The sequence below is a fragment of the Schistocerca gregaria genome, chromosome 4 (genome assembly GCF_023897955.1).
Source record: "Schistocerca gregaria isolate iqSchGreg1 chromosome 4, iqSchGreg1.2, whole genome shotgun sequence".
NCBI classification, from domain to species: Eukaryota; Metazoa; Arthropoda; class Insecta; order Orthoptera; family Acrididae; genus Schistocerca; species Schistocerca gregaria.
Genome location: NC_064923.1, coordinates 753,789,401 through 753,802,299, shown reverse-complemented (window position 1 = coordinate 753,802,299; position 12,899 = coordinate 753,789,401). Strand labels below are relative to the sequence as shown.

The 12,899-nt window shown below is 39.2% G+C and overlaps 1 protein-coding gene across 11 annotated transcripts in view; it reads left to right on the top strand.

Moving 5' to 3' along the window:
• The window catches only part of LOC126365782 (titin), a 523,502-nt gene that overhangs the window by 326,123 nt on the left and 184,480 nt on the right, over positions 1–12,899 (top strand). For all 11 annotated transcript variants that reach the window (XM_050008347.1, XM_050008355.1, XM_050008352.1 and 8 more), the window contains one exon: positions 9,704–10,993. In XM_050008347.1, the coding sequence (XP_049864304.1) occupies positions 9,704–10,993 (1,290 nt within the window). The remainder of the gene's footprint in view (positions 1–9,703; positions 10,994–12,899) is intronic.

Below are 12,899 nucleotides of genomic sequence, written 5' to 3'. Positions count from 1 at the left end.
CACTGTATGTGCAATTAATTTTCAGCTGCTTTGATTTGAGTGCAAGTACTCTGCAATGTTGTATGGGCTAAATAGGGTAAGATAATTTTCGGCCTACGTTTGACAGCTTGAACCACGTATATACTCTTTGTATTCTACCTCTGAACCCAGCAATGTTATGTAATTGTTAAATATGTGTGGAAAATGGATATATGTCCTAATCTTCTTCTCCCCACACCCTCCCCTCTGCCTGTCCATCTCTTCCTCCTTATCTTTGTTCACCTCCTCATCCTCCCCTGTCTCTCTGTCCATCACCTCCTCTACCTCTTTCTGTCCATATCCTCTCTCCACATCCTCCTCCCCCCCTCTCTGTCCATCTCCCCTTTGTACATTTCCTATCCCCTCCCTCCTAGTCCATCTCAGTTCCTCTCTCTCTCTCTCTCTCCCTCTCTCTCTCACCTTGAACATCATTTATTGCCAGTGACAATGAAATCATTATTGGGAATTGAAGTCACTTAAAATGAATGGGTAATTTGGTTGGGATCATTGATATACAAGGTATGAGCGACCTGTCCTGCTGCCAATATGTCAGGATGGTAGCTTCAAATGGTTCAAATGGCTCTGAGCACTATGGGACTCAACATCTTAGGTCATAAGTCCCCTAGAACTTAGAACTAGTTAAACCTAACTAACCTAAGGACATCACACACACACCCATGCCTGAGGCAGGATTCGAACCTGTGACCGTAGCAGCCCTGTGGCTCCGGACTGCAGCGCCAGAACCTCACAGCCACCGCGGCCGGCTGGTAGCTTCAACGACAGCATGTTGCATAATTTTAACCTGAGAATGGGTAGGATTACAAAGTTTTGAATGATTCAGATTCCATAGTAGTATTCTAATCATAAGCCAATAAGCCATAACTTTAAACAATGGAAAATAGGGGATGGAATAATGACAATATTATGGAAAGGACAGATTACCACTCATGCTATAGCGTAGATGCTGAGTCGCGGACAGGCATTACAAGACTACTATACATAAACAAATAAGCTGTTGGCCAGAAAGCTTTCTTCTAAAATAGACAGCATACACACACACATTCACACAAATGCAGCTCACATACATGTAACCACTGTCTCTGGTTACTGAGGCCATAATGTGAGCAACTGTATGTAGTGTTTGGGATGGAGAGGGGGAGTGAGAGCAGGGTATGGGTGGGGGGCAGTAGAGCACTGTTTGTGGGAGAATCCAGGAATGAGGTGGGGAGAGGACAGTGCAGCTAGGTGCAGTTGGAGAGAAGCATGGGTATGTTGGTGGAATAGAAGGCTGCGTGATGCAGGAATGGGAATGTGGGTGAAGGACGGTGACTAACGAGCGTTGAGGCCATGGGGGTTACAGGAATGTAGGATGTATTGCAGGGAGAGCTCACATCTGCACAATTCCGAGAAGCTGGTGTTAGTGGCAAGGATTCAGGTGGCACAGGTTGGAAGAAGTCATTGAAATAAAGTATGATCTATTGGCCAGAACACTCAGCAACTGGATGATCCAGTTATTTTCTGGCCACAGTTTGTTGGTGCCCATTAATGCGGACAGACAGTTTGTTGGTTGTCATGCTCACATAGAATGCAACACAGTGATTGCAGTGCAATTTGTAGATCACATAACTGGTTTCAGGTACCCTGCCCTTGATGGGATAGGTGATGCTGGTGACCAGACTGGAGTAGGTGGTGGTGTGAGGATGTATGGGACAGGGCTTTCACTTAAGTCTGTTACTGTGATATGAGGCATGAGGTAAGGTGTCGGGAGCAGGGGCTGTGTACAGATGAACAAGGAGCTTGTGTGGATTTGATGGGCAGTTGAATACCACTGTCAGACAGATCAGAAGCATCACCTTTCTGATCAAAGGCAGGGCTATCTGTGGGAACCAGTTATGTGATCTGCAAGCTAAGCTGAAATCACTGTGCTGCATTTTACATGAGCATGACAGCCAACAAGCTGTCTGTCTACATGAATGGTCACTGAAAAAGACATGGACCACCCAGTTGCTGAGCATGCTGCCCAACACATTGTCCTTCATTTTAGTGACTGCTTCACAGTCTGTGCCATCTTGATCCTTCCTAACAACACCAGCTTTTCAGAATTGCGAAGGTGGGAACTCTCTCTGCAATGTATCCTACATCCCCATAACCCTATTGTCCTTAACCTCCTTTAGTCATTGTCATTCACTCATCTATCCCCTTCCCCGTACCAACTCCACAGCCTTCTATTTCCATAAGGGCACCCACAGTCTTTTTACTTCTCTCATTTTCTGCTCTGGCCTTCCATCTAACCTCCTGACAAAATAAACTGGAATAGAAGGGAGAACTGATAGAGGTACTCAAAGTACCCTCCTCCACACACCGTCATGTGGCTTGGGGAGTATGGATGTAAATGTAGATGTAGATATAGACTGCACCTAGTTGCCCTACGACCATTGTATCTCGTTCCTGTATGCTCCCAAAAACAGCATTTTACCATCCCCCAAGCACACCCTGCTCTCCCTCCCCCTTCCAGTGCCATCCTCCTCTGTACCCCACCACCCAGATTGTTTATGTCATCATGCACAGTTACTCACAGTCTGACTTCAGAAGACAGAGACAGTGGTCATGTGTGTGTAAGTTGCATTTGCATTAATGTATTGTGTATGTTGCCTGTATCATAAGAAGACTTTCTGGATGAAAACTTACGTGTATAGTAGTTTTTTGTTCTGCCTGTCTGCAGATCAACATCTTTGGTATATAGTGAGTTGCAATTTATCCTTTTCATATTGTCATTAAGCCATAACTTTGATGTTTTGTGTTAAAAACAACTGTGAGGAAAACATGGTTGTCTGTACAATTTCTTTTTAAAGTTTTGTGTGTGTGTGTGTATCAATAAATTTTTGAGATTTTTGCTAGCAGTGTTTCCTCTTCATATATTATATACAGTGCTGATGGCAGTTATATGAGTTGAGGAGTATGAAAGGGAGGCAGTGGTTGAGAAGGAAGTGAGACAGGGCTGTAAGCTGTCCTCGATGTTATTCAATTTGTACATTCAACAAGCAGTAAAAGACTATAGGAAAGTTTTGAGTAGGAATTTTAGTTTAGGGAGCAGAAATAATTTTTTTTGAGATTTGCCTATGACATTGTAATACTGTCAGAGACAGCAAAGGACTTGGAAGAGCAGTTGAACAGAATGGACAGTGTCTTGAAAGGAGGATATAAGATGAACATCAACAAAAAAACAAGGATAATGGAATGTAGTCAAATTAAATCAGGGGATGCTAAGAGAATTAGATTAGGAAATGAGATACTTAATGTAGTCAGTGAGTTTTGCTATTTGGCCAGCAAAATAACTGATAATGGCTGAAGTAGAGAGGATATAAAATATAGACTGGCAATGACAAGAAAAACATTTTGGAAGAAGAGAAATCTGTTAACATTGATTATAGATTTAAGTGTTAGGAAGACTTTTCTGAAGGTGTTAATCTGGAGTGTAGCCATATGTGGAAGTAAAACATCAATGATAAACAGTTTAAACAAAAATAGAATAGCAGCATTCGAAATGTGGTGCTACAGATGAATATTGAAGATTGGATGGGTTGGTCACATAACTAATGATGAGGTACTGAATAGAATTTAGGAGAAAAGAAATTTGCGGTAAAACTTGGTGAAAAGAAGGGATCAGTTGATAGGACACTTACAGAGACATCAAGCAATCACAAATTTAGTATTGGGGGGAAATGTGAGGATACAAATTGTAGAGGGACACCACGAGATGAATACACTAAGCAGATTCAGAAGGATGTAAGTTGCAGTAGGTACTGGGAGATGAAGAAGCTTGCACAGGATAGAGTAGCATAGAGAGCTGCATCAAACCAGTCTTCTGACTGAATGCCACAACAACAACAACAACAATAACATACATATATTCAGTGCTTGATTTCTGGTGGCAGTGCATATATTTATATACCATATAAATCAGACCAAAACTATGTAGCCTGCATCTGCCCAAACATTTATTAGAGAGCATATAAAAATTTGAATGAAATCAGTCCAGGAATTTTTGAGATTTTTGCTAATAATGTTAAACAATGACTTTGTGATCGCTTGATGTCTCAGTAAGTGCCCTATCTTTATACCATAGTGTAGACGAAGACTGATATAAAAAAATAAGGTCCCTTTGTCTGTGAGGCTTTTATCTATTTGAGCAACAACAAAAAAATTGTTGCTGAATCTGGAAAGTAGGAGAGTGATACTGGTAGAATTGAAACTGTGAAGGTCAGTTGTGAGTCAGGCCTGGATAGCTTGGTAAGAGCATAGCAAGGCTCCAGGCTTGAGTCCCAGTTTGGCAGAAAGTTTTGATCTGTCAGGAAGTTTCAGACCTTTTCATCCTCTATTACAGAATGAAAAAGTATAGCCAGAAACAGCTCCTTAGCTATGGATCTACTATTTCCCAGCACTTTTCATTTTTCAAGGAGTGCTATTCCAGAAGGATTGCAGGAGAATGTAACGAATGGCAGCTATCTTTAAATGTAAGTGTAATGTAATGGTTACAACAAAGAAAAAGATCGTGATTGTATACAATTAGAAGATCAATGACGTACAGCTTGAGTCTGTCACATTATATATTTGTTTAGGAGTAACACTACAATGCTGTATAAAATTGAATGATTACATAAAATCAGTATTAGGGAAGGTGCATGGAAGACTAAGATTTGTTACTAGGGTTTTGGGAAAGTAGGATGCAGCTGTAAAAGGAATCACATGTGAGTTGCTAATGTGACCAGTTCTAGTGTATTGATGCAGTGTTTTGAGCCCACATCAGTTAGGCATGAGAATAGGCAGTAATCAAATTAAGAGCCACACTGATGGGATCATAGCAGGTAAGTATAGCTCACACACAAATGTGTGTGTCCTTTGACGACTCAGTTAGGAATCCTCTGAAGGAGGAAGACACTGTGCTTGTGAAAGCCCGATTGGTAAATTTAGAGAATCTGTATCTGAAGGAGACTGTGTGACTGTTATGCTGCCACATAGATATTGTGAGAATAATGTAAGAGAGAGTAGGGCCTGTCAGAGTCAGACAGTATTTTTCCCTCACTTGATACAAAAATGCAACAGGACAGAAAATCACTGATATTGGCGCATAGTATCTCCTCCGTGCAGAGTACAGTAGGCATCCAAGAAGAATACCTGTGAGGGGTAAGACGGGCAGCAGGGAAGTGGTCCTTCTCCTCTCTTCCTTCCCTCCTGTGAATCCCCACCATTTGGGCTGTTGCCCATATGAAAAGTGTTCTTTTAGTGGCAAGGTCAGTGTGTTGCATTTCACTGTTTGCCATTTGTGGTTTCCCATTTTCGTTTTAATTCTTATGATGAAAGTTCTAGTGAAAACCAGACATGACATCCACATTAAAAGCAAGAAAATTCATTGGCCATGTTTTAAACTGAATAAAATGAAATGTATATTGTGACAAAAAAAATGCAGTTCAAAAGTTGCACACACAGTACAGGCATTAATGAACTGATGATGCAGCAGCTACTGATATCCTGTATACATAAATGAAGAATTTAACTTGACATTATTCTGGAAATATCAGTGTACGGAAGAGGTGATATGATTTAATATATTTATGTCATTTGAATCGCTTTGAGTGAGTCAGATTTACAATGTTCATGTAAATACATTCACAAAAATGTTTTTGGAATGGTGCGCACTTTTCTCTCAAGAGCATATCACCAAGTTGGGGGTGCATTCCTGTTGCTTGTTTGTTTCTCAACTGTGGGCGGTACAGTGGCTTGCCAAGTATGGATGTAGACATAATCATAAAGTCTGGAAAGTAGAAGGAGCTGCTGACAGAACTGGCACGGCACGGGCCAATCTCCAGCTGCGACTGGACAGCACAGTCAAGAAAAATAAAAATTCTGGGCTCAAGTATCTATCTGGTAGATAGTTATAATCTGTCAGTAAGTTTCAAAATAACACACATTTTGCTGCAGTGTAAAACAACTCCTGAGTTGCAGCAAAATTATTTCTCTGTGACACAGTATTTACTCGAATCTAAGCCGCTCCTAAAAAATGAGGCTCGAAATAAAGGAAAAAAATTTCCCGAATCTAAGCCGCACCTGAGATTTGAGACTCGAAATTCAAGGAGAGAGAAGAGTTTTAGGCAGCACCTCCAAATCGAAACAAAGTTGGTCCATTGTAATATGAGACACAATTTAGGTCGAATGAATGACGATACAGCTACAGCAGTTTGGTTCGAGTCGTAAGCTTAGCAGTTAAGCTTCACCAGGTAGCCATTGCTATGCGTCAGGCGCTCCGTCCGTATTTATACGGGCACCCTTCCTTTTTCACGTACTTCGTCTGGTTTGAATCGATTGCTGATTTTGCTTCAATCTGGTAAGTGCCGTTTTCTTTGTTAGAGGTGATTACGTCACTCTAAGCTGAAAATGCATTACTGTACTGTGTCATGCATTGTTTGTCGCATTCTGATAGTGCGTGTTTACGGCCTGTCGCCGCTCGCGGCATGGCTTGCTTTTGTGCAGGCTACCGCCGCTTACAATTAAAAAAAAAGAAGAGAGAGAGTAATCGTCTCATTAGCGAAACAATGGCAAGAGAGTGCTATTTGTTGCTACCTACACCTGCTTTTTTTGATAATGATCGGCAAGAACCAAATAATAAACTGCGTATGATAGAAGATGTTCTGAACGAGCGTTTAGCGAAAATTTTTCTCCGCTTGAAAATCTTTGCAGTGCCTCTTTAGTACATTACATTCTGCACATAAATTAGATTCATCTTAGATTTAAAAATCTAGTCAATTGCCGTGCTTCATTCTGACTGTGTCACTATTAGGCATAAGAATAATACGAATATAAACATGACACGATTTATTTTCTTATTATATTCTTCCGCGTTTGCTGTTGTCTCACTCTACTTTCGTAGTTTATTAGCAGACAGGATTTAAATGAGATAGCACCAAACACGAAAGAATACATGGCAAAAATTTTATATTCGTATTATTCTTATGATGAAGAGAATACTGTATGTGATTCACATTTCATCAGGTTCCTATTAGCAACCATCTCTTCTCACATGTAGGAAAAAATTCAGAACGTAGAGTTGGCCATATTGACAAACATCCCAGTCTTGCCAGTCGGATTTTCGTAGTACATTGAAATTCTGCTACATTCGAAGATGAACAATACGGAATTTGTATTTACTTCGTTGGATAAAGTATGACAATGCAGTGGTCGAAACTCGGGGCGGAGAAAAAAAAACTCGTGTTCCACCTTTTTTTTATATATTAACGCACAGGTTTTGGCGCCAGTATTTGTCTTTGTGCCTACAAAGCATGCCTGTATAGCGCTACGTGTATTCGACGGCACAAGTTTTGTGGCGGCACCTACCAACATTTTTCAGAACTTCCGCTTGCTTTGCACTCGATTCTAAGCCGCAGGCGGTTTTTTGGATTACAAAAACCGTTAAAAAAGTGCGGCTTAGATTCGAGTAAATACGGTAGTTTCTTTTGGGATTGTAACTTCAGTACGTGGTTTTGAGATTGAGATGTTTGGAAAGTAGAGTAGAAGAACTGGTAGAATTGAATTTCTGAAAGTGAGTTGGAGAGCTCAGTTAGTATGAGCATAGCTGGCAAAATGGGAGGTCAATGGTTTGAGTCCTGGTCTGATGAAGTTTCAAAAGTGTGCACCCTCTACTGCAGAGTGGTGGATTCATTGTGGCTTTGGCTGAGCTATTTCTCTTTATCTGTTCTTCTTGAAGTACTAGTCCAGGAAAATAGGCAAGAGAGCTTATGCGAGGTGTGTAAAGCAGGACAGAGGCAGTGGCAGAAATGAAGTTGTGAGGCTGGAACCAAATTGTGCCTAGAGAAATTTGTAAACGTTTAAGTTTCAGGTTAGAGTCTCAGTTCTGCACACCATTTGAATGTGCAGAAGTTTAAAAATTGCTCATACTCCACCGCAGAGTAAAAAATTTATTCTAAGAATCAGTCTTAGACATATTATAAAGCACTTAAAGCATGACAAAATATGGTTTGAGCTACATGAAGGAAGATGAGGACTTTTGCTGTTAGTCTCAGGGGATAAATCCTTCACTAGTTATGCTTCTTCATTGCAACAAAATGAGTGCTACATTTCAAACCTCAGTGACACCTTTCTTGAAATTTGAGGAAAAGAGAAAAATTTAAGTACAAAGAAAATACGGCACTAATTTCTGTTGTAGTTACGTGAAAAATTACCATTATACTATAAGAAAGCTTTATTACTGTTACTCGTCTCAGATATCTATATTTAACCATCGTTAAGCATTTTTAAGCAGAGTGTCAAGGTACTTTCAGACAGTAATGTATGGAGGGAGACACACAGACATACGTTGAGAGCAAGCTACAAATATTTTGAGACATGTAACATTTACAAAACGAGTTTTATTGAAGATGAGGGTTGTAGTAATTGACTTTTAATGGTGTCATTAGTATATTTGTTTCTCACTAAGCCACAGGTTGACTGAATGAGTAATAAAAACATGACAAACCATGTGAGATACGTAGGAAAAGACAGATTACTCCTTACCGTAAAGAAGACGTGTCAAGATGCAGACAGGCATAATTAAAAGACACTCACTTACGGCTTTTGGCCACAGCCGTCACCAGTAAAACACACACACACACACACACACACACACACACACACACACACACACACACACACACATGTACCATTCACGCACGCACACAATCAAGCTCACCTCACACACATGACTGCCAACTGCAGCATCTTGGACCAGAATTCATCTTGGGCCGAGATGCTGGAGGTGGCGGTTGTGTGTGTGCGGTGTGCTTCTCTTGTGCACGTGTGTCCCTTTTATGATGAAAGCTGTGGACGAAAGCTGTATGTGAGTGTATTTTAATTGTGCCTGTTTGCAGTGTGACATCTCTTCTTTATGGTAAGTAGCAATCTGTCTTTTCCTACATTGTTGATATTCCTGCCTGGAGTTTCCATTGTTTGATGTGAGATAGATAGTAGATGTAAAGTAAGTGAATGAGATAATAACAGATATATTGATATTTGGGGAGAATTTGAGGCAATCAGTGGCACAAAAAGAATTTGCCATTCAGAGTCAGAAAGATAATTTACTGTAGTCTGTCGTGAAAGAAAATATAAATGAAAGTACCTAACAATATGCTTCCAATTTCTGTGCATCACTCCGAGTGGGACTGTGAAGACATGATCAGACCAATTGCAATGTGAACCTACATATTTAAGTAGTCATTAATCATGGTGTCCAGATGCGAATGGGATGATAAGAAACTAATAAGTGATGCAGTGCGAAGTTCCCCCTGACATGCAATGGTTTGCAGAATATGGATGTAAAAGTATATCTAGCATGAATAGAAAGACAAAGGTGTGAGTTGAATTTAAAGGAAAGCATGAAACAAAAGAGGAGAAAGCTATTTAGTTTAATGGAGATGGACCATGAGGAAGATTCTGTTGTTATTAACATTCTTGATCATAGTCTTTGTAAGCTGTTTCTTCTGTGACATTATTCGTTGTGAAATTCATGTTAAATATGATAAAATTTTATCTATTACTCATATTATAGTAGATATGGTTTTTAACACCTATATTGTACTGTTAATTACCTAGTACTTATTCTTTGTTTTTATTGATCTCTTCTATTGCACTGTTTCAGGTCACTGCACAGAAAGTCTTTTCAGTTCAAGATTCAGTTGAGATATCTGCAATTGCATCATGTAAAAAAGTTGATGACACAAGTGAAAAACCCACTTTGACAGAAGAAAAGGCAAAAGAAATTGTTCCAATTCAAGAAAGTGTTACAATTTCTGAAGTGGATGTTAAAGATGATGTGAAATATATTAAGACACAGAAGACCAAAGTGACAGCTGATACAAAAGTAAATATACAGGAGTCAGTATCCATTTCACAACTGAAAAGTGAAGATATGGTGAAAGAATTTGAAGTAAAGCCCTTAGAGGAGCAAGCAGATAGGAAGATCAGTGTCCAAGAATCTGTTAGTGTGTCTGAAGTTATTACAGAAGACAGAGTCATAGATCTGAAAGAAACAAAACCAAAAGAAGAAGAAGCTGTGTTGATGAAGCCTGTACAAGAGAGTTTCCTAGTAACTGAAACTCTGTCAGAGACTACTATAACTGAAATGAAAGATGCAAAAACCATGGAGAGTGCAGAATACAAAGTGCCCATTTTAGAACCCATGGTTATATCTGAAATACAGACTGAAACTACAGTTGAAGAAGTCAAAGACAAAAAACCCAAAAGTTATCAAGCGAAGCCTGATAAGAGTCCTGTACAGCAAGAAGTAGCAGAAATTACTGAGGTTAAACTAGAAATGGCACCAGCGTTACAAAAGAAGAAAGAGCAAGTATTGGTTGAAAAGGAAAAGAAGGAAGCTGAGGAAGTAGTGACAGAGAAAAAGAAAACAGATATTGTGACAAAGAAGAAGACTGCTGTCAAAAAGAAAGATCTCGAGGAAGAAGAAGAAATTATTGTCCAGCGTGCATTGAAGACTATGCAAAAGCTAGAAAGATGGGAACGTGTGAAACAGGCACAGGAAGTAGAGGAGTTGCTACATTTGATTCCTGTTCAAGAATTTGGACCAGAAAGTGAAAAACCTTTACGTGAACTGGCACGTGTTGGCTGGTTGCTACGGCGAGGGTTAAATGTGCAAGAAGTAACGGCACTTCACCGTGCTGGACACTTCCAGGAACTTCGCACACCATTGGCTCAGTCTGCTCTCGTTTCTTTAGTGGAACGTCAAGGGCACGGAGTTCTGGTTTCACAAGCTCTTGCAGAGGAGGATGAAGTCCAAGGGCCAGAAACAGCTGGCTTCCGTGCATTTCTTCGTATGATTGAACTGGAATATGCCACTGTTGAACAAGCTGTTACTCTTTTTGCTCCTGAAGATTTCCGCCCAGACTCGTGGGAAGTCCAAGAAGCTACAGAGGTATCCATACCACATTAATGCATAATTAAATATTACTGCAATTTAAACTTCTGATTATAATTTTTTCTCACCTGATAACGCACAGCTGTCGCTTTGCTATGTCTTAGATAGATAAATGACTATACCTACTGAGGTTACTTGGTTTTCTTACATAACAGCTATATTAAAAAATTTATTATTCAGAATTGAGGTTTTGCAACTGAAGGTTCTTCTGTTTGGACCGGTAAAAAGAAAGAATGGCAGGAAAACATGAAACAAGTTCAACATTGGTATAAAATTGCTGTAAAAATGTGAGTAGTTACTGAATTCAAACGATAAAATGAACGAAAATTTTGCAACATTTTATAATATAGTATAGTATCATATGTTTATTGGTCCTCTTTTATCTTTTTTGTACATAGGTACAGGGAAATAGTTGATCAGATATTAATGTCAGTATGACTAAAGTGATAAAATGAACATCCAGAAACTAGTTGTTAGCTATAAAACAGTTTCTTTCTGCTCTGCAAGAATGGAATGCTTCAGAAATAATCTGTTTTGTACTTCTTCTGTTCATAATGTTGGTTAGATAACACAATAGCAACTAATCTGGTATCACTGTGTCCTTTGCTGAGCTTCCTAGAACAATGAAACTTGTCCCATTTTTATTTTTGTGCTACATACTTTGGTTGTATTACAAGCATCACATGCTTTAAAATGTCAGGTTGACTTATCTAAGCACCAATGTTATAAACTCATGTATAAGTATTTCACAGTAATTTAACTGCCAGGAAGGGCACAATACATAATTATTGTTTGGAAGGACATTGGGTCCTTGTTTTACATGTAATATCATTTGAAACATATCATTAGATGCCTATCTTCAAAACTTTAGGATTGACCATTGGATACTGACATTTCAGCTGATGTTTAATAATTTTCATTTACAAAAATCCTAACTGCCATTACTTTTTAGCACATCTTTCATTGTTTAGACACTTGTCATGCTTTGGGACTAATTTCTGTATATCCTTATTAGGGAAGGAAAGTTGCTACTCACCATGTAGTGGAAAGGCTGGGTCGCAATAGGCACAAGAAAAAGATTCACACAATTATAGCTTTCGATGATTAAGCCTTTTGTCAGCAATAGACACAATGTGGTTTCAGTTGTCTGGGACTGCAGACATGTGTGCAAGTTGCATTTGCATGAGTATGCGTGTGTGTGTATGTGTGTCTGTTGCTGACAAAGGCCTTAATGGCCAAAAGCTATAATTGTGTGAATCTTTTTGTTGTGCCTATTGCGACCCAGGATCTCCACTATATGGTGAGAAGCAACTTTCCTTCTCTAATGTTGGTACATTCCGTCCTGGATTTTCCATTGTTTGATTTCCATATTTCTTTGTTACACAAATTTACCACCTGTGGTTAAGCCACTTGGTGAGAGTTTCTTTCATGTAGCTGTTGAAGTGCAGGAGTCAACATGGTGAAGCATTTATGTTATTATCATTTCCCTTGCATTTTTACCATATATAATGGAGCGATAAATTTTGTTGTTGTCATAGAAATGAAAATCACATGTAACTCGTCTTCTTTCTAGCTCCATGTCAGAAGACAACTATTTTTCTTCATTTGCTGAATGGTGCTTGTGAATAGGATGAGTGTCTCGGATAACTTTAAAATTCTGTCACCTTCTCCTCTTATTTGAGTCAAGTGGTTGCAGTTGATATTAATAAAATTTTGTGCCACAGTAATAAATATAATAATAACCATTTTTACTTTGCCTACTTATTTATAAATGTAAAACAAAAGCTACTCTGTTATCACCTTTGGAATTTCAGAAATCAGTGTGTTGTCTCTTGCAATTAGGCAAATGGAAATCCAACCATTTGTTGCATGGGAAACGTGTTGTGTCCCTTACCTGTATCAG